At 38.4% G+C, this 22,914-nt stretch overlaps 2 protein-coding genes across 4 annotated transcripts in view; one reads left to right on the forward strand and one right to left on the reverse strand.

Moving 5' to 3' along the window:
- REV3L (REV3 like, DNA directed polymerase zeta catalytic subunit) overlaps positions 1-6,942 on the forward strand; it is a 183,636-nt gene extending 176,694 nt beyond the window's left edge. For 2 of the 3 annotated variants that reach the window (XM_027088496.1, XM_027088475.1), the window contains 2 exons: positions 1,416-1,625; positions 5,831-6,942. In XM_027088496.1, the coding sequence (XP_026944297.1) occupies positions 1,416-1,625; positions 5,831-5,971 (351 nt within the window). In that variant the 3' untranslated portion in view covers positions 5,972-6,942. Of the gene's footprint in view, positions 1-1,415; positions 1,626-3,133; positions 3,217-5,830 lie in introns of all 3 variants that reach the window. The other variant, XM_027088486.1, reaches the window with a different exon arrangement.
- A 523-nt stretch (positions 6,943-7,465) lies between these two features.
- The window catches only part of SLC60A2 (solute carrier family 60 member 2), a 36,279-nt gene continuing 20,830 nt past the window's right edge, over positions 7,466-22,914 (reverse strand). Inside the window, exon 4 of the mRNA XM_027088535.1 lies at positions 7,466-8,537. Coding sequence (XP_026944336.1) covers positions 8,509-8,537 — 29 coding nt within the window. The 3' untranslated portion in view covers positions 7,466-8,508. The remainder of the gene's footprint in view (positions 8,538-22,914) is intronic.

Here is a 22,914-nt window from a genome sequence, read left to right on the forward strand (position 1 = left end):
AGGCTGAGGGTATGCAGGAAAACTGATAAAAGTTGATAATTAAATTATTTTTACTTTCTCAGTGAGCACTTAAGGCCTCAAGGAAAAGAATAAGCTGGGAAACTGAGGTTGAAGCTGTGCTTCAGAGAATCTGTGCTGGCCAACATCTGTAATGCTGTGTCCTGGCTCTATGCCACAAAGCTATTACTATTTTTCATTTCATCACCAGCAAGAATGTTAAAACAATGGCATTTATAAAGGGCTGACCTAATAACTTTTATGCAGAGTGCCTTATAAGACAGCAAGGGAGTACACCAAGGGTATGATTGTAAGATGATGTTATTTCAGTGTGAAAAAGAATATCAGAAGACATCTCTGAAACCAGTATTACTTCAAATGAGGAATGATTAGGGAACATGTATCTAATTTCATTTGAAATGTTCCAGGTTTACTTTTACTTGAATTTTGCACTTTACTGCCTAACAAGTTATTTTTAACCTTCCACTTACCTTGCTGCCATGGCCCAAATTGCACAGCCTTAAACAGTATATACTCTTAACCTGGATTTCTTCCTCTGTCCTCTGTGATCTCCACTGCCCCCATATGATCTCATACATCTACATATCTCAACCAGAAAACTGAGTGACAGGGATTTCCCTGGTGGCGCAGTGGTTGAGAATCCGCCTGCCAATGCACGGGACATGGGTTTGATCCCTGGTCCGGGAAGATCCCACACGCTGCGGAGCAACCAAGCCCATGCACCACAACTACTGAAGCCTGAGCACCTAGAGCCTGTGCTCCACAAGAGAAGCCACCGCAGTAAGAAGCCCACGCACTGCAACGAAGAGTAGCCCCCGCTCACCACAACTAGAGAAAGCCCGTGCGCAGCAACAAAGACCCAACGCAGCCAAAAATAAATAAATTAAAAAAAAAAAAAAAACCGAGTGACAGGAGACTATTTTTCTTTTTTATTGAAGTATAATTGACATACAATCTGGTATTAGTTTCAAGTGTACGACATAGTGGTTTGACATTTATATACATTGAGATGATCACCATGATAAAGTCTAGTTATCTGTTACCATTTAAATTTATTATAATATTAGTGACTATATTTCCTATTCTGTATATTATATCCCAATGACTTACTTATTTTATAACTGGAAGTTTGTGCCTCTTGAGACTATTTTTTCCCAAAAAATGAAAACAAAACAATATTATCTGATGATATTAAAGTGTAAAGGAACGACTTTGTTCTTTTCTATAGCCCCACTGTCTAGAACAGTGCCTGACATATAGTAGCTATTCACTATTTGTTGAACAAATGAAATAATGCCTTAGTAAACCTGTAATTAGCATGAGAATAGCCACTCTGCTATGAAGCTGGCTCAGACTTATTTCTGAATTGATGTTTTTCTGAACTGTTGTTTTTATAGATCCAGAAAGCCACCAGCTCCTCTCGAAGTGAACCTGAAGGGCGGAAAGGCACTATCTCACAATACTTTACTACCTTACACTGCCCTGTGTGTGATGACCTGACTCAGCACGGCATCTGTAGTAACTGTCGCAGCCAACCTCAGCATGTTGCAGTCATCCTTAACCAAGAAATTCGAGAGTTGGAACGTCAGCAGGAGCAACTTGTAAAGGTACAACCTTGTTCAAAAGACCCAGAATCCCAAGCAATCTGATTCTTCAGGGAAATGTAGTCAACTCTTGAGGGAGGTGTAGTGTAAGGTGTGAAACTCTGGTGTGAAAGTGGAATAAGGATTCTAAGTTAATAAACTTCCTAAAAATATCATAATTGAACTAAACTATTAAAAATGGCTAAATTTGTTTTATAATTTAGTTTTTGTTTTTATAGAATAGTGTATTATGTTTATTAGAACCATAGAACTACAATGTCCAGCCACCCAATTTCTTTTATAATAGTATTTCTAAAAAAGAAAGAAAAGTACTAATTGCTTTGTCTACCATATCTACTTACCATTCTCATAAAAATCTGGTTTTCCTAGAGAATTGCTAGTAAACTTGGAAGGTTTGCAATTCTGAGAGTCAAGATAGAAAATTAACAGTTAACATGATTTAATCTTCCTATCTGCCAGAGGCTGGCTGTTCTAGGCCCTCTTACAGATGAGTAAACTGACACAGAGGGATTAAGTAATTTGCCCCATGTTCCACTGGTAATAAGCAGCCGAGATGGGATACAGACATGAAATGCAGAGATAATTTTTCAAATGTGGAATTCCAGCAGAAATAAACAATAGGAATCTCTTGAAATAAGTTAGAAAATTAAATCTAAAGGAAAAAATATTATAGCACATTTTTTTAAAGTAGTATATTTCTTAAAGGACTGATTATATCTTCTTATAGCATCATGTTTCAAGTTGCAATTTTAGCTTTCAGGCGAGAGAATAACAATTTTGAGGTGGAGTTTGTTTGTTTTGTCTTTAGAAGAGCAATATATAAGGTTATTATTGGAGGGTTTTAAAACCAACCAAATAATTGAAAGGCAGTGTGATATAGTGGAAAATTAATCAAGCTGATAGTAAGAACATCAGGATTCCAGTCTGGACTTCATAGTACTGGCATGTCCTCTGGCCCCAGTTTTCTCAGAATGTGGGTTGATGCTCTTTCCTAGGTCCTATCTAGCTCTACCATTGTGAATTCTCCTAAACGACCACTCCTGGCAGCTCGTCTGTTCATATGCCTAATGTAATCCAACCACCTATGTAAAGGCCAGGTTCTACACCATGCCCCTCAAGGTAAAAAGGCTTTTGAACCAAGTCAGAGTATCCACAACCTCCTAGGAGGACAACCTAGCTGCCACACAGTTGAAAAGGGAGAGAAACCATCTCTTGAGAGACTAGGCTCTTTAAAGTAGACACTGTTTCCTCTGCACCATTCTAGCTGCTATTCTGCACTGGCAGAAAACTCTTAAGTTGTATAGTGTATAGCCAGTCATCCAGAATGCATTAAACAGATTTCATTAAGGACAGTAAGATCTCAAGGTATGATTATTTTGATGCAATCACAGAAGCCTAGCTTACTGAAATGATAAAGTGGCTTTTCCCTCTCCTAAATAGTTGTTAAGTACGCTCACTTTCTCCTTCCCTTATGTTACCATCCTAGTCCAACCACCGTTATCTCTCCCCAGACTCCTGCAACAGCCTCCTACCCTGATCCCCCGCCATCCTGTCCATTCTCAACACTAGCTCGAGCTTCCCCACCGAAGAGAAAGTGAGCCCAGTGAGGGCAGAGGCCCTGCCCTTCCCTTGCTGAGTTGGCTGTGCCTAGCACAGAGTCCAGCCCATGGTGGGTCGAACACATGTATTAAGTGAAGAAACAGCTTCTTGCTGAATGCACAGTTAAAGCAGCAGTAAGTCACTGGAGTGACTGCCAACCAATTTGCAGCCACTCTGTCCCAGTTTTTGTACCACTTTGTACTAGTGGTTCTGGTTAGTACAACCACTAGTCACTGGGTGACCCCAGCTTCTGTTTTTTTTAGGTTACTACCCCAATGGCAGCAACCAGCCCTCATAGAAAATTCCCTAGTTGGCATCTAGTACAAGGTGCAAACATGGGCAGGACCTCCAGAGCTCCACTGACGTCAGAGGCTGTGAGTGGCCTCTTCCCTGGACCTTACTGTCTTCTGTCCCCAGCAACATGCACTATGCTAGTTGGTGCCATCAATTTAACCACAACCTTCCTTCAATATTAGGTCTTATTTCTTATAAAAATGCAGTTTTAAAAGTAATGCTGTTTAAAATAGGGATGGTTCATCATCTTTAAAGGGATATTTTAACTTTAGGATTGTTTTTTTCCTAAGAGGATTAAAATGTGTGTCTCCTGTGCACTAAATCATCTGTAGGAATTTTCATAAAGCAGAAATTACAGGAGATAAAATGAGAAATTGTCAGAAACATTAGTAATAGATTTGATACACCTCTCAGCCCAAGACCAGTCAAGTGATCAGAAATCAGTACAATTATTAAAGATCTACACAACATTATAAGATAGACCTTATCCAACATTAGAGACTACACCTTCTTTTCAACTGTTTATGGAATGTTAAATAATTGAACATATTTTAGTCTATAAAGAAAACCTTAATAAACTTCAGAAGGTTGAAGTATTACAAGCATTTTATCAATACAATTCTATAAAGCTAGTAAGTTAATTATAAACTCAGAAAACAAAATGATCCTTCTACTTGGAAATTTTAACACTCCCTGTTAAACAAACAACACATATAAATTCTAGACAACCATAGCAGATCTCAAAGAAAAATTCATCAACTTAAACACTTTTAATAAAAAATGAACTTAAGCATCTGACTGAAAATTTTTTAAAAAACAAAGTAAACCAAAGGATAGCAAAAAGAATCATTAAATATTAAAGCAGTTTTTGTTTTACGTTTGCTAAAATGCAAGTTTCCAGGTTGTGGTGTTTAAAGTTTTAAACGTAAGCTGCTCGGGGTTTAAATCACCAGTAAAGGATCTTGAAACTAAACATTGAGTTAAATTTAGTGAGGCAATTAATTCCATCCTGGTTTATTTATCAGGCAAGCACAGCAAGTGCATAAATATTTATCAGTTTGTCCTGGCACCTGAATGTAGCTGCAGTACATAGAGCTGCAGTGCAGACATTCCATATTTGGGAGTAGGTTTGAGTCTCTTGGCAGAGATCTAATTAGTGAAAGTCTTCAAAGTAGAACAGCAGCACACTTACTCTTCAAGAGAGCATGCTGAAGCACAGGGCTCTCAGTAGTTTGCTTGTGGCAGTATCATAATACTGGTACAGTAACCAGCGTGCTCAGAAAAATGGGCCTTTCAATTGACTGGAAGATACTGGCGCAAAGAACAAAAATTGTTTGCCCTGTGAGACCTCTAAAACAGAAGCTGTTAGATACAGATCAGAGAATTAAGTGGAGCAGATCTGATTTCTCTCTTAAAAGGTTAGTATGGTAGCTGCTATTTGCTATCCCTTTTTTTAATCACTTGGATACACTATTCACATAAAAAATCAGCATATATTTTCTTGACCCTTGGGGCCCTCACTAGTAGCCTTTAACGTTTTTCATGTTTTATCAATTTTTTAAACTGTATGTATAACTTTAGACTTTACATATTAAAATCTGATCACTGGGTAAGACATTATAATGCTTCTCTTTAAAAATTGCCTTATGATTTATTATTTTCCTTTAGATCAGATCTCATTATACATTAGAATCACCTGAGAACCCTAAAATGTACAGATTCTTAGGCTCTTATGCCCAGAGATCCTGATTCATTGGTCTGGGATGGGGCTGAGGCATTAGTCTATTTTTAGGCTCATGTATGTAAGCCAGGGTTGAAACTACTGGTCTGCACTACTACTTTCAAATTCACATGCTTTGATTTTTTTTCCCCATACTGGCATTTTCTCTTCTGAAATAAGAAAGTGGGTAACATTTTTATGATTGGCATACAAAATGTTTAATATGAGTAACTTGAAAGAATAGTGTACATAAGCACATTTAAGAGACAGTCTTTGAATGGTAATTGGGTAGCCTATTATGTGTATGTTAATATAATAGGATTCTACCATAAATGAAAGTTGATCTTTGGGATGAAATGAATCCTTAGGGAATTTTGTGCTCTGTGGTTTGTGAAATAATATCCTTTAGAAATGTGTCAACTTAGGGTTGGCTATGCTTCAAAGAAATGAAAATTAATGAAACTTTCTGTAATATGTGCCATATGTCTGCCTGTAATCTGTGGTGGGTCATAAAGGAGGGATTATAAAAGTTTGTTGTTTATACATCTAGATAGAAACTTTCCTATCATTTGATGTACTCCTCTTGTACTTTCAGATATGCAAGAACTGTACAGGTTGCCTTGATCGACATATCCCGTGTGTTTCTCTGAACTGCCCAGTACTTTACAAACTCTCCCGAGTAAATAGAGAATTATCCAAGGCACCATATCTCCGGCAATTACTAGACCAGTTTTAAATTGTCAATATCACAGAATTCCAGGTGCTATTTTTTTCAGTGTTTACCACTAAACTGTTGTGCATGGTGCTTTTTCAACTTCCATCGAGTCAAGTATGTTCATTGTCTGTCTATTATCTGAAGACTATGAAGACTTTTATGCTGAGTTAAAAATTGTACTTGTTGATCTCTGAATAGCTCACTTCTTACAGTGTACAAACCCCTCATCCTTTTGCCTTTTCAACATTGTTTTATAATGCAGGTGTCGAATTTGCTACGGTATGCATAACATCTTGTAAATCCATTTGAGTAGATCATGTTTACTTCCCTGTGGAAGGAGCACTGAAAACCTCTTTAAAAAAACATTCGTGTTTTCCTTGACCTGTCTGTATCAAGACGTGTTATATCCATTCACTTCATAATTTTGACTGCGAAATATTTTGTAAATACACTTTTTTACTTTTCAAACTAAGTAAAATAATGTGCAATGAATTTTATACAAATGATTTTCAAGTTGTTTGGTATATTTCCTCTAGGTTTTGCTTGACTCAGAGTAGAGTTGTTATTTTGATCAAACTGTGCAAACAATAGTACCATGTGTAGCATTTTGAAACATTATTTTCTAAAACCGCTGTCTTGCTTTAGCTATTAATGGGGCATTGTGAGGAACTGTGCAAAGACTTTTTTGTTACAAACCTGTGGGCCTGTTGCAATACTTTAAAAATAAAAAATTTTATTCCATTTTTGCTTGTTTTGTATAGACATTTCTATTGCTTCTAAATATGCTTAAAATATTTTCTTTCCTTATGTACTGTACAGTTAATCTTATTTGCCATCATCTTGAACACAAAATGTGTATTTAGAATATTTGTATAACTGTATAAAATAAAAAAGGAATTATGTGGTCAGTGCATTGTTTTCTAAACTGGAAATCATTGTTTTAAAAGTTAATAATGGAAACCATATTAAAACTGAATAAACTACGAAATACAGCAGTGTGGTTTTATCTTGCTGTAAATAGAATGATCTTCTGTTTTATAAGCCTACATTAGTTACATCCTCCCTACCCTCTCTGAATTTTAATGAGGTAAATTTAACTCGTTATATACTAATTGATGTTGCAATTCCCTAACCAAAACTTTAAGATTTTTTTTTAAACGGGAGCAAGTAGTCTAGGAAACGTTTAGCTCTCATCCATGTTCATATTCATTTAGATAATACTTAATTTTGAAGCCAAGACTTTACAACGGGAAAGCAAAAATTTTCTTAGTACTTTTTTAAAACTTAATGCCAGGACTTCCCTGGTGGCACAGTAGTTAAGAATCTGCCTGCCAAAGCAGGAGACACAGGTTCGAGCCCTCGTCCGGGAAGATCCCACATGCTATGGAGCAACTAAACCTGCGTGCCACAACTACTGAAGCCCACGCACCTAGAGCCTGTGCTCCGCAACAAGAGAAGCCACCACAATGAGAAGCCACCACACAGCAACTAGAGAAAGCCTGCACACAGCAACAAAGACCCAACGCAGCCAAAAATAAATATTTATATTTAAAAAAAAGTTAATGCCAATATTTTCAATAGAAAAAAATTAACTTTAAGATAGAAAGCTCATCTGGTTATGCACCAGAAGTAGGTCTAGGTACTGCCGAATTCAGTACTTCCAAATATTGGGATTTGTTTTCTGAAAATTATATGGTAAATATGTAATCAAAGAGATATAAATCATGGCTGCACATTATTTCTCCTAAGCCCTGTGGAGACATCATAAATCGGCACTTCTGTGGATCTTTTTTTGTTTGGGAGTCTAGAGCTAGTCCTTAGAATTAGGATTTTCTTACCCTTGCATGGGTGGCCATCGATGAACTTATCTATTACTTTCCCTTTTCTAAGTTCTGTGTTAGCAGGACTTCCACATATATTATCTTTCTCATCAATGTAGCTAGACACAATATTCTCAACAGAATAATCATTCTTAACCTCTTTATAATTGGACATAGCCAAACTAGCAAATGGTTATTCAATACTAGTGCCCAAAACAAGCTCAAAACTAGTTTTAAGCACTTAGCATATCTCTGGTTCCCTTTTGTGCAGGGAAATGCCTCCCTTCTAACTCTGTCCTCAGAGTCTGTAGCCTAACTGCCTTTTAATGAGATGCATCTGCTGTTTCAGTAACTGTCACCAGTGAGGGTGCTGAAACATGGACCTATTTTACCAAAAAATATTTTATAAGAAGCTTCAGTATACTTTCATAATTATTTCCCCTCCCTTTTAGAACAGCTATTAATAATTTCTATTAATTATTAATAATTAATAATTTCACCCAGACCAGAAAAAAAAAAGTTCATTTTCTGAGTAACGCTAAAGAAATAATCTGATTAAACATTCCCTTAAGGTTAAAACATCATTTTCTCTCATTCTGACCACTTCCCACCAACGTGTTTCCCTAGGTGTGAAGTATTAACAAAAACTACTTACAACTCTAGCTCCCCTCTTCACTCCCACAGAGGTCCCAGTCAACAGTGGAAAAAAGGCAAATGCTGAGCCATGTAATACTAATTCTACATGAACTTCAATTTTCTAATAGTGTCTGTGAAGAAGGCCAGAACATTGGGGAAAAACATTACAATGTGAACAGAAGAGCAGTTATAAAGAATTCTTAGAGGACGTAGTCCTGTGAGGGCTGGAGAGTCTGTATTCAGCCCTGCCAATTTTCACAGGACATGCCCTCACTAGTCTCAGAAGTAGCACGTTCCCTGCCATCAAGAATGCTGCCCTTCCAGAGCTGTATTTTATACTAGTAGAATCTTGCTGCTGAATAATCTTCACCTTTCCATCTACTCTCCGTTGTTTTCATAATAGCTGAAGCACAGGGGGCTTCCCTGGTGGCGCAGTGGTTAAGAATCTGCCTGCCAATGCAGGGGACACGGGTTCGAGCCCTGGTCCAGGACGATCCCACATGCCACGGAGCAACTGAGCCTATGCGCCACAACTACTGAGCCTGCGCTGTAGAGCCTGCGAGCCACAGCTTCTGAAGCCCATGAGCCTAGAGCCCGTGCTCCACAACAAGAGAAGCCACCACAATGAGAAGCCCACGCACCACAACGAAGATTAGCCCCTGCTCGCCGCAACTAGAGAAAACCCGCGCGCAGCAACAAAGACCCAACATAGCCAAAAATAATAAATTTATTTTTAAAAAATAGCTGAGCACATGGATATTCCTTAAACACCTATCAGATAAGATTTAAACTGATTTCTCAGCTTGAGAAAGGTATTTCTTAAAATACACATTTGATTTTATAAAGTAAAAATAAACCTGGCTATAAATGACATTACTAGCACTCTGCCAAGAAAAGGGGGAAAAGAAGGGAAGGCAGCAGTGCACAAGCAGCTATTTTCAGGCTGGATATGTCCTGATCTCTCTCAATGAGACCTGCACCTCTTGGGAGGACAGTCTGCCAATTGCACTCTACTCATTGTCACCCCCCTAAATACCCATCTCTCCCCTGATGTGAGGAGACATGTTACCTTTAAACATTTTTGGTTTTATAAAAGTGAATGAATTCTGATACCATTAATGCTCTGGAGTTCTGCTTAATAAGTAGCTTTATATAAGAAAATAGTCATGGATTGTTTCTAGCATTTGGGATCTGAGGAGGAAGTCATAAGATACAGCACTAAACCCACAGCATCTCATTTCCTCACCCTCATAACTCTGTTTTGTCACTTTGGCCAGCTCCAAGAGTGGCTTACAAAGAAAAATATCTTGTAGAGGAACTTTCAGATTTGTAAAATCAGGTTTCCGTATATATGTGGGGAGAAAATGTGACCAGGGAGACAAATCAAAATACCATCTTAGTGCCTGGGAGTCTCTTACTGACTTACTTCTTGTTGGAGGGAAGGACAGGGAGGTTGGGGGTAAATAATAGGTTAAGAGTAAGGAAACCCTGTGCCCTGGGTTTCATATGATTGTTCATGGTAATGCAGCCCTTTGGAAAAGCAACTAATTTGGTCACAGATACTAAGAAGTTTAAAAATAGTCATATTCTTTGAAAACTGAGGATAATGCCACCTGCCCTAATAGAGGCTTTATGAATGGGAATGTGGCGAATGCAAAATAGTTACACGAAGTATTAGTCATTCAATAAATATTTAATGAGCATTTAAGATATGCCCCGCATTTTGCTCATCCAGAGAAACCAAGGTAATCCCCTGTCCTCATGTATATCACAGTCTATTAGTAAAGACAGATAATTGACATTGGTTTCAAGATGATAAAGATTTTTTGCCTCTTCCTCCTCCATCAGATAAACCCAAAAATAAAAAAGAGAATGCCAGAATTGATCACTGTTAGAGAACTTCAGGAAGGCTTAGCAATGTAAGACCACAGGTGGGAACTGAATATTTAAAAGGAGCGGTTAGTCTAGTAGACCAGCACTAGCCCCAGGACCAGGCTTCACCCACTAGTGGGCAGGCACCAGCCCTAACTGGGGTCTCCTGGACCCTGACTCTGCTGACCCCTGAGACAGCACTAGCCCCAGGGCCCCCTGGGGTTCCACAGCCAGCCACCTCATGACCCAACCCTGGCAACTAGCAGGGAGTAGCCTGTGCACAAGGCAGGGCCTGGCAACCAACTGGACCAGGGGCCAACCAAGCCTACTAGACTGCTCACACCAGTCAGCCTGCCACAACAGGAGGAGCCACACAGCCAACAGAGGAGGCATCCCTAGAGCATACAGATCTGGTGATGAGAGGGGAGTACACTGCTGGGATACACAGGACATCGCCTGCAAAAGGCCACTTCTCCAAGCTCAGGAAATGAAGCCAACCTACCAGATACATAGAAATTTAAGTTAGGGAAAATGAGGTGATAGAGGAACATATTTCAAACGAAGGAACAAGATAAACTCCAGAAGAAGAACTAAGTGAAGTGGATACAGGCAGTCTATCCAAGAAAGAATTCAGGGTAATAATCATAAAGATGATCAAAGAACTTGGGAGAAGAATGGATGCACAGAGCAAGAAGTTAGAAGTTTACAACAAAGAGTTAGAAAATATAAAGAACTACCTACCAGAGATGAAGAATACAATAACTAAAATGAAAAACACTAGTAGGAATCAACAGTAGATCAAATGACACAGAGGAATGAATCAGCTAGCTGACAGAGTAGTGGAAATCACTGATGCTGAACAGAAAAAAAAAATAATTAAAAGAAATGAGAAGAGTTTAAGAGACCTCTGGGACAGCATTACGTGGCACTAATATTCACATTATAGGGAGATTCCAGAGGGAGAACAGAGAGAGAAAGAAGCTGAGAAAAAATTTGAAGACACAGCAGCTGAAAACTTGCCTAACCTGGGAAAGGAAAAAGACATTCAAGTCTGGGAAGCACAGAGAGTCCTAAACAGAATTAACCCAAAGAGAACCACACCAAGACACACTGTAATTAAAAACGGCAAAAATTAAAGATAAAGAGAGAATATTAAAAGCAGAAAGGGAAAAGCAAGAAGTTAATACTGGGAACTCCCATAACGCTATCAGCTGGCTTTTCAGCAAAAACTCTGCAGGCCAGAAGGGAGTGGCATGATATATTTAAAGTGATGAAAGGGAAAAGCCTACAACCAAGAATACCCAGCAAGGCTCTTGTTCAGATTTGATGGATAAATCAAAAGTTTTATAGACAAGCAAAAGCTAAAAGAGTTCAGCACCACCACACCAGCACTACAAGGAATATTAAAGGAACTTCTCTAAGCAAAAAGAAATGACCACAACTAAAAACTTGGAACTTATGAAAGGAAAAGGCTCATCAGTAAAGCCAAATATACAGTAAAGGTAGTAAATCATCGACATACAAAGCTACTAGGAAGGTTACATTACAAAAGTAAAACCATCTATATCCACAATGAGCAGTTAAGGGATGCACAAAATAATTAGATGTAAAATAATGACATCAAAAACAATAACTGTGAGAGTACAAATGCATGGTTGTTAAAACGCATTTCAAATTAAGAGATAAGCAACTTAAAACAATCGTACACATATACATACTCTCTCTCTCTCTCTCACATACACACACACACACCCCCCTACCTCATGGTAACCACAAACCAAAAAAATCTATAAAAGATACACAAAACAGAGAAAGGAATTACAATCTAACACTAAAGATAGTCATCAAATCACAAGAGAACAAAAGAAGAAAGAAAAATAAAGACCTACAAAAACAACCCCAAAACAATGAACAAAATAGCAATAAGAACATAATCAATAATCATCATAAATGTAAACTGACTAAATGCCCCAATCAAAAGACACAGAGTGGCTAAATGGATACAAAAACAAGACCTGTATATGCTGCCTACAAAAGATTCACTTCATATCTTAAAGACACACAAAGACTGTAAGTGAGGGGATAGAAAAAAGGTGTTCTATGCAAATGGAAATCAAAAAAAGCTTGAATAACAATATCTATATCAGAAAAAATAGACTTTAAAACAGACTTCTACAAGAGACAAAGAAGGACTTTACATGTGATCAGGGGATCAATTCAAGAAGATATAACAATTGTAAATATATATACACCCACAACTTCCCTGGTGGCGCAGTAGTTAAGAATCCGCCTGCCGGGCTTCCCTGGTGGCGCAGTGGTTGGGAGTCCACCTGCCAATGCAGGGGACATGGGTTCGTGCCCTGGTCTGGGAGGATCCCACATGCCGCGGAGCGGCTGGGCCCGTGAGCCATGGCTGCTGAGCCTGTGTGTCCGGAGCCTGTGCTCCGCAGCGGGAGAGGCCACAGCAGTGGGAGGCCCACGTACCACAAAAAAAAAAAAAAAAAGAATCCGCCTGCCAATGCAGGCAACACGGATTCGAGCCCTGGTCCAGGAAGATCCCACATGCTGCAGAGCAACTAAGCCCATGGGCCATAACTACTAAGCCTGCGCTCTAGAGCCTGTGAGCCACAACTAGTGAAGGCTGCACGCCCTACAACCTGTGTGCCGCTACTACTGAGCCCACGCACCACAACTACTTAAGCCCGTGTGCCTAGAGCCCATGCACTGCAACAAGAGAAGCCACCTCAATGAGAAGCCCATGCACCAAAACGAAGAGTAGCCCCTGCTCACTGCACTAGAGAAAAGCCCGCACAGAGCAACAAAGACCCAACACAGCCAAAAAATAAATAAAATTTTAAAATATATATATATATATATATATATATATATATATACACCCAACATAGGAGCACTTAAATACATAAAGCAAATATTAATGGACATAAGGGGAGAAATTGACAGTAACGCAATAGTAGCAGGGGACTTTTAATACCCCACTTACATTAATGAACAGATCATCCAGACAAAAAAATCACTAAGGAAACATTGGCCTCAAATGACGCATTATATCAGGAACACTTAGCAGATACAGATAGAAGATTCCATCCAAAAGCAGCAGACTACACATTCTTTTCAAATGCACATGGAACATTCTCCAGGATAGATCACATGCTAGGCCACAGAACAAACCTTACTAAATTTGAGAAAACTGAAATCATATCAAGGATTTTTTGTGACCACAACACTATGAGACTAAAAAAACAACTACAAGAAAAAAACTACAAAAAACCCACAAATAGGTGGAGGCTAAACAATATGCTACTAAACAACTAATGAATCACTGAAGAAATCAAACAGGAAATAGAAAAATACCTGGAGATAAATGAAAACAAAAACAAAACGATCCAAAATCTATGGGACACAGCAAAAGCGGTTCAAAAAGAGAGGTTTACAGCAATACAAGCTTACCTAAGGAAACAAGAAAAATCTCAAATAAACAACCTAAACTTACACCTAAAGGAACTAGAAAAAGAAGAATACCCAAAATTGGTAGAAGAAAAGAAAGCATAAAGATCAGAGCAGAAATAAATGAAATAGAGACTAGAAAACAATAGAAAAAAATCAATGAAACTAAAAGCTGAAACTACGGGCCTACTGTATAGCATAGGGAACTCTGCTCAATATTCTGTAATAACCTAAATGGGAAAAGAACTTGAAAAAGAATGGATACATGTATATGTATAACTGAAACACTTTGCTGTACACCTGAAACTAACACAGCATTGTTATCAACTATACTCCAACATAAAATAAAAAAATTTTTTAAAGAAAGAAATGAAATAGAGACTAAAAAAATAGAAAAAAAAATCAATGAAACTAAGAGCTGGTTCTTTGAAAAGGCACACAAAAGTAATAAACCTTTAGCCACACTCATCAAGAAAAAAAAGAGGGCCCAAATCAATAAAATCAGAAATGAAAAAGGAGAAGTTACAATGGACATCACAGAAAGACAAAGGATCATTAAGAGACTACTACAAACAACTATATGCCAAAAAAATGGGCAACCTACAATAAATGGACAAATTACTAGAAACAAATAATCTCCCAACAGTGAACCACCAGGAAGAAACAGAAAATACTGAACAAATTACCACTAACAAAACTGAATCAGTAATTTAACAAAAAAAGAAAAACCCTACAAACAAAAGTTCAGGACCAGATGGCTTCACTGGTGAATTCTACCAAACATGTAGAGAAGAGTTAATACCTACACTTCTCATACTATTCCAAAAAATTTCAGAGGAAGGTGTGCTTTCAAACTCATTCTATTAGGCTCCCATCACCCTGATAGCAAAACCAGACAAAGATATCACACAAAAAGAAAATTACAGGCTAATGTCAACGATAAAAAAATGCAAAAGTCCTCAACAAAATTTGAGCAAACTGAATTCAACAATACATTAAAATGATTATACACCACGACAAGTGGGATTTATCCCAGAGATGCAAAGATTTTTCAATATCCGCAAATCAATCAGTGTGATAAACCATATCAACAAATTGAAGGATAAAAACCATATGATCGGGACTTCCCTGGCAGTCCAGTGGTTAAAACTTTGCCTTCCAATGCAGGGGGTGTGGGTTCGATCCCTGGTCAAGTAGCTAAGATCCCACATGCCTCATGGCCAAAAAACCAAAACATAAAAAAAACCAATATTGTAGAAGCAATATTGTAACAAAATAAAGAAGCAATACTGTAACAAATTCAATAAAGACTTTAAAAATGTTCACATCAAAAACAAAAAAATTTTTTTAAAAAACCCAAAACACCATATGATCATCTCAACAGATGCAGAAAAAGCTTCTGACAAAATTCAACACCCATTTATGATTAAAAAAAAAAGCCCTCCATAAAGAGGGCATAGAGGGAACATACCTCAACATAATAAAGGCCAGATATGAGAAATCTACAGCCAGCATCATACTCAATGGGAAAAAGTTGAAAGCAATTTCCTCTAAAATCAGAAACAGGACAAGGATGTCCAGTCTTGCCGCTTTTATTCAACATAGTTTTGGAAGTCCTAACCACAGCAGAGAAGAGAAAGAAATAAAAGGAATCCAAATTGGAAAAGAAGAAGTAAAACTGTCACTGTGTGCAGATGACACAATACTATACACAGAAAATCCTAAAGACACTACCAGAAAACTACTAGAGCTCATCAATGAATCTGGTAAAGTTGCAGGATACAAAACTAATACACAGAAATCTGTTGCATTTCTATACACTAACAATGAAAGATCAGAAATTCAAGAAACAACCCCATTTACCATCACAGCAAAAAGAATAAGACACCTAGGAATAAACCTACCTAAGGAGGCAAAAGACCTGTACTCCAAAAACTGTAAGATGCTGATGAAAGAAACTGAAGATGACATGAACAGATGGAAAGATATACCATGTTCTTGGATTGGAAGAATCAATAGTGTCAAAACGACTATACTTCCCAAGGCAATCTAATTCAATGCAATCCCTATCAAATTACCAATGGCATTTTTCAAAGAACTAGAACAAAAAAAATTTTTATTTGTATGGAGACACAAAAGGCCCCAAATAGCCAAAGCAATCCTGAGAAAGAAAAACAGAGCTGGAGAAATCAGGCTCCCTGACTTCAGACTCTACTACAAAGCTATAGTTATCAAAACAGTATGGTACTGGCACAAAAACAGAAATTGATCAACAGAACAGGGCAGAAAGCCCAGAAATAAACCCATGCACCTATGGTCAATTAATCTATGACAAAGTAGGCAAGACTATACAATGGAGGAAAGACAGACTCTTCAATGAATGGTGCTGGGAAAACTGGACAGCTACATGTAAAAAAATGGTATTAGAACACTCTTTAACACCATACACAAAAATAAACTCAAAACGGATTAAAGACCTAAATGTAAGACTGGATACTATAAAACTCTTAGAGGAAAACACAGGCAGAACACTCTCTGACATAAATCACAGCAATATCTTTTTTGATCTGTCTCCCAGAGTAATGGAAATAAAAACAAATGGGGCCTAATTAAACTCAAAAGCTTTTGCACAGCAAAAGAAACCATAAACAAAATCAAAAAACAACACACAGGGGGCTTCCCTGGTGGCGCAGTGGTTGAGAATCTGCCTGCCAATGCAGGGGACACAGGTTCGAGCCCTGGTCTGGGAAGATCCCACATGCCGCGGAGCAACTGGGCCCGTGAGCCACAATTACTGAGCCTGCGCGTCTGGAGCCTGTGCTCCGCAACAAGAGAGGCCGCCACAGTGAGAGGCCCGCGCACCGCGATGAAGAGTGGCCCCCGCTTGCCACAACTAGAGAAAGCCCTCGCACAGAAACGAAGACCCAACACAGCCATAAATAAATAAATAAATATAATCAAAGAAAAAAAACAAAACAAACAAACAAACAAAAACACACAGAATGGGAGAAAATATTTGCAAGCAATGCAACCAACAAGGGATTAATCTCCAAAATTTACAAAGAGCTCATGTGGCTTAATATCATAAAAACAAACAATCCAATCAAAAAATGGGCAGAAGACCTAAATAGACATTTCTCCAAAGAAGACATACAGATGACCAAGGGTGAATGAAAAGATGTTCAACATCACTAATTATAAGAAAAATGCAAATCAAAACTACAATGAGATATCACCTCACACTGGTTAGAATGGCCATCATCAAAAAATCTACAAACAAAAAATGCTGGAGAGGGTGTGGAGAAAAGAGAACTCTCCTATACTGTTGGTGGGAATGTAAATTGGTACAGCCACTATGGAGAACAGTACAGAGGTTCCTTGAAAAACTTAAAACAGAGCTATCATATGATTCTGCAATCCCACTCCTAGGCATATATGCAGAGAAAAACATGGTCTGAAAGGATACATGCACCCCAGTGTTCATTGCAGCACTGTTTACAATAGCCAAGACAAGGAAACAACCTAAACGTCCATCGACAGAGGAGTGGATAAAGATGATGTGGTATATATATACAATGGAATATTACTCAGCCATTAAAAAGAATGAAATAATGCCATTTGCAGCAACATGGATGGACCTAGAGATCGTCATACTGAGTGAAGTAAGTCAGACAGAGGAAGACAAATATCATGTGATATCGCTTATATGAGGAATCTAGAAAACAATGATACAAATGAACTTATTTACAAAACAGAAACAGACTCACAGACTTAAAGAATGAACTTATGGTTACCAGGGAGGAAGGGGTGGGGGGATGGGATAGTTAGGGAGCTTGGGATTGACATGTACACACTGCTATATTTAAAATGGATAACCATAAAGGAGGCAAGAATATACAGTGGAGAAAAGACAGCCTCTTCAATAAGTGGTGCTGGGAAAACTGGACAGCTACATGTAAAAGTATGAAATTAGAACACTCCCTAACACCATACACAAAAATAAGCTCAAAATGGATTAAAGACCTAAATGTAAGGCCAGACACTATCAAACTCTTAGAGGAAAACATAGGCAGAACACTCTGTGACATAAATCACAGCAAGATCCTTTTTGACCCACCTCCTAGAGAAATGGAAATAAAAACAAAAATAAACAAATGGGACCTAATGAAACTTCAAAGCTTTTGCACAGCAAAGGAAACCATAAACAAGACCAAAAGACAACCCTCAGAATGGGAGAAAATATTTGCAAATGAAGCAACTGACAAAGGATTAATCTCCAAAATTTACAAGCAGCTCATGCAGCTCAATATCAAAAAGACAAACAACCCAATCCAAAAATGGGCAGAAGACCTAAATAGACATTTCTCCAAAGAAGATATACAGATTGCCAACAAACACATGAAAGAATGCTCAACATCATTAATCATTAGAGAAATGCAAATCAAAACTACAATGAGATATCATCTCACACCAGTTAGAATGGCCATCATCAAAAAATCTACAAACAATAAATGCTGGAGAGGGTGTGGAGAAAAGGGAACCCTCTTGACTGTTGGTGGGAATGTAAATTGATACAGCCACTATGGAGAACAGTATGGAGGTTCCTTAAAAATCTAAAAATAGAACTACCATACGACCCAGCAATCCCACCACTGGGCATATACCCTGAGAAAACCATAATTCAAAAAGACTCATGTACCACAATGTTCACTGCAGCACTATTTACAATAGCTAGAACATGGAAACAACCTAAGTGTCCATCAACAGATGAATGGATAAAAAAGATGTGGCACATATACACAATGGACTATTACTCAGTCATAAAAAGAAACGAAAATTGAGTTTTTTGTAGTGAGGTGGATGGACCTAGAGTCTGTCATACAGAGTGAAGTAAGTCAGAAAGAGAAAAACAAATATTGTATGCTAAAACATACATATGGAATCTAAGGGAAAAAAAGGTCATGAAGAACCTAGGGGCAAGACGGGAATAAAGACACAGACCTACTAGAGAATGGACTTGAGGATATGGGGAGGGAGAAGGGTAAGCTGTGACAAAGTGAGAGAGTGGCATGGACATATATACACTACCAAACGTAAAATAGATAGCTAGTGGGAAGCAGCCGCATGGCACAGGGAGATCAGCTCGGTGCTTTGTGACCACCTAGAGGGGTGGGATAGGGAGGGTGGGAGGGAGGGAGACGCAAGAGGGAAGAGATATGGGAACATATGTATAACTGATTCACTTTGTTATAAAGCAGAAACTAACACACCGTTGTAAAGCAATTATACTCCAATAAAGATGTTAAAAAATAAAATAAAATAAAATGGATAACCAACAAGGACCTACTGTATAGCACAGGGAACTCTGCTCGATATTATGTAACCACCTAAATGAGAAAAGAATTTGGAAAAGAATAGATACATGTATATGTATAACTGAATCACTTTGCTGTATACCTAAAACTAACACAATATTGTTAATCAACTATACTTCAACATAAAATAAAAAGTTAGGGCTTCCCTGGTGGCGCAGTGGTTAAGAGTCCGCCTGCCGATGCAGAGGACACAGGTTCGTGCCCCGGTCCGGGAAGATCCACATGCCGCGGAGTGGCTAGGCCCGTGAGCCATGGCCCCTGAGCCTGCGCGTCCGGAGCCTGTGCTCTGCAATGGGAGAGGCCACAACAGTGAGAGGCCCGCGTACCGCAAAAAAAATAAATAAATAAATAAAAAGTTTAAAAAATGACCATCTCAACAGATGCAAAAAAAGCTGCTGACAAAATTCAACACCCATTTATGATAAAAATTCTCCAGAAAGTGGGCATAGAGGGAACCTACCTCAACATAATAAAGGCCAGATATGATAAACCTACAGCCAGCATCATACGCCATGGGGAAAAGCTGAAAGCATTTCCTCTAAGATCATGAACAAGACAAGGATATCCACTGTCACCACTTTTATTTAACATAGTTTTGGAAGTCCTGACCACAGCAATCAGAGAAGAAAAAGAAATAAAAGGCATCTAAATCAGAAAGGAAGAAGTAAAACTGCACTGTGTGTAGATGACATGATACTATACGTAGAAAATCCTAAAGATGCTATCAGAAAACTACTAGAGTTCATCATAAAATTCAGTAAAGTTTCAGGATACAAAAATCAATATACAGAAAAACTGCTGTGTTTCTAGACACTAAAAACAAACAGAAAGTGAAATTAAGACAACAGTCCTTTTTATAATTTACAATTGCATCAAAAAGAATAAATAAATAAATAATAAATTTAACCAAGGAGGTAAAAGCCCTATACAGTGAAAACTGTAAGACACACACTGATAAAAGAAATTGAAAACACAAATAAATGGAAAGATATTCCATGCTCATGGATTGAAATAATTAATATTGTTAGAATGTCCATACTACTCAAAGAAATCTACAGATTCAATGCAGTCCTGATCAAAATTCCAATGGTATTTTTCACAGAAACAGAATAAACAATTTAAAAATTTGTATGGAAGCACAAAAACCCCAGGTAGCCAAAGCCATTTTGAGAAAGAAGAACAAAGCTGGAGGCATCATGCATCCTGGTTTCAAACTATATAGAGAGCTACAGTAATCAAAACAGTATGGTGTTGGGTGGGGGAGATACATAGATCAATGAAACCTATAGAGAGCCCAGAAATAAACCCACACATATATGATCAATTAATTTACAACAGAGGAGTCAAGAGGATACAATGGGAAAAGGATAGTCTCTTCAATAAATGGTGTTGGGAAAACTGGATAGCCACCTGCAAAAGAATGAAACTGGACCACTATTTTACACCATACACAAAAATTAACTCAAAATGGATTAAAGACTTGAATGTAAAACGTTAAACCATAAAAATCATAGAAGAAAACAGGCAGTAAGCATCCTGACATCTGTCTTGGCTATGATTTTCTGGATTTGACACCAAAAGCAAAGGCAACAAAAGCAAAAATAAACAAATGGGACAATATCAAAAAGTTTCTGCACAGCAAAGGAAACCATCAACAAAACAAAATGGCAACCTACCAAATGGGAGAAACTGTTTAATATCCAAAATATATAAAGAACTCACATAAATAAATAGGAAAATAAGGCAATCTGACCTAAAAACAGGCAGGGGATGGGAATAGACATTTTTCCAGAGAAGACATACAGATTGCCTACAGTTATTTGAAAAGGTGCTCAGCATCATTATTCATCAGGAAAATGCAAATCAAAATCAAAGAGAGATCACCTCACAGTGTTAGAATGGCTATTATCAAAAAGGTATGAAATAACAAGTATAAGCAAAGATGTAGAGAAAACGGAACACTTGTACACTGTTGATGGAATTGTAAATTGGTGCAGCCACTATGGTGAACAGTATGGAGTGTCTTCAAATAGAATACAACTATCATATGATCCAGCAATTTCACTTCTGGGTATTTTTCAAAGAAAATTAAATCACTTTCTTGAAAAGATATATGCATGTCTATGTTCATTGCAGCATTACATACAACAACCGAGACATGGAAACAACCTAAGTGTCTATCAACAGATGAATGGATAAAGAAAATGTGATATGTATGTATGTGTATGTGTATGTATGTGTGTATGTGTGTGTGTGTGTGTATGTGTAAATATGGTGGAATATCAATCATAAAAAAGAAAATCCTGCCATTTGCAACTACGTGAATGGACCTTACAATATTATGCTAAGTGAACTAACTCAGAGAAAGACAAATACTGTATAATATCACTTTTATGTGGAATCTAAAAAAAAAAAAAGCTGGGGCTTCCCTGGTGGCGCAGTGGTTGAGGGTCCGCCTGCCAATGCAGGGGATGTGGGTTCGTGCCCCAGTTTGGGAGGATCCCACATGCCGCGGAGCGGCTGGGCCCGTGAGCCATGGCCGCTGAGCCTGCGCGTCCGGAGCCTGTGCTCCGCGGCGGGAGAGGCCACAACAGTGAGAGGCCCGCATACCGCAAAAAAAAAAAAAAAAGCTGAACTCATAGATACATAGAACAGATTGGTGATTGCCAGAGGTGGGGGATGAGGAGTAGGCAAAATGGGCAAAGGGGGTCAAAAGGTAAAAACTTCCAGTTATAAAATAAATAAGTCCTGGGGATATAAAATACAGCATGGTGACTGTAGTTAACAGTAGTGTACTGAGCAAAAGGAAACCATAAACAAAATGAAAAGACAACTCCCAGAATGGGAGAAAAGATTTGCAAACAAAGGGACCAATAAAGGATTAATCTCCAAAATATACAAACAGCTCACGCAGCTCTATGTCAAAAGAAAACAACCCAATCAAAAAATGGGCAGAAAATCTAAACAGATATTTCTCCAAAGACAACATACAGATGGCCAAAAAGCTCATGAAAAGATGCTCAACATCACCAGTTATCAGAGAAATGCAAATTAAAACTACATTGGGGTATCACCTCACACCAGTCAGGACGGCCATCATCAAAAAATCTACAAACAGGGCTTCCCTGGTGGCACAGTGGTTGAGAGTCCACCTGCCAATGCAGGGGACGCGGGTTCGTGCCCTGGTCTGGGAGGATCCTACATGCCGCAGAGCGGCTAGGCCCGTGAGCTATGGCCACTGGGCCTGCGCATCCGGAGCCTTTGCTCCACAACGGGAGAGGGCACAACAGTGAGAGGCCCGCGTACCACAAAAAAAAAAAAAAAAATCTACAAACAATAAATGCTGGAGAGGATGTGGAGAAAAGGGAACCCTCCTATACTGCTGGTGGGAATGTAAATTGGTAAAACCACTATGAAGAACAGTATGGAGGTTCCTTAAAAACTAAAAACAGAAATACAGTATGACTGAGCAATCCCACTCCTGGGCACATATACAGAGAAAATTCCAATTCGAAAAGATACAAGCACCCCAATGTTCATAGCAGCACTATTTACAATAGCCAAGACATGGAAGCAACCTAAATGTCCATCAACAGGGGAATGGATGAAGAAGATGTGGTACTTATATACAATGGACTATTGCTCAGCCATAAAAAAGAATGAAATAATGCCACTCTCAGGCCTAATCAAGTTCATGGAAGATGAAATGGGCATGTAACAATAAACCAAGCCCCTGCTTCTTCATGGAAAACACTGGGGACCCTTGGACATTGCAGTCAGTTATGCTTGAAAGCCT

Source organism: Aethalodelphis obliquidens, unplaced genomic scaffold, assembly GCF_003676395.1.
Source record: "Aethalodelphis obliquidens isolate GAN/ISIS:26980383/991018 unplaced genomic scaffold, ASM367639v1 scaffold3, whole genome shotgun sequence".
NCBI classification, from domain to species: domain Eukaryota; kingdom Metazoa; phylum Chordata; class Mammalia; order Artiodactyla; family Delphinidae; genus Aethalodelphis; species Aethalodelphis obliquidens.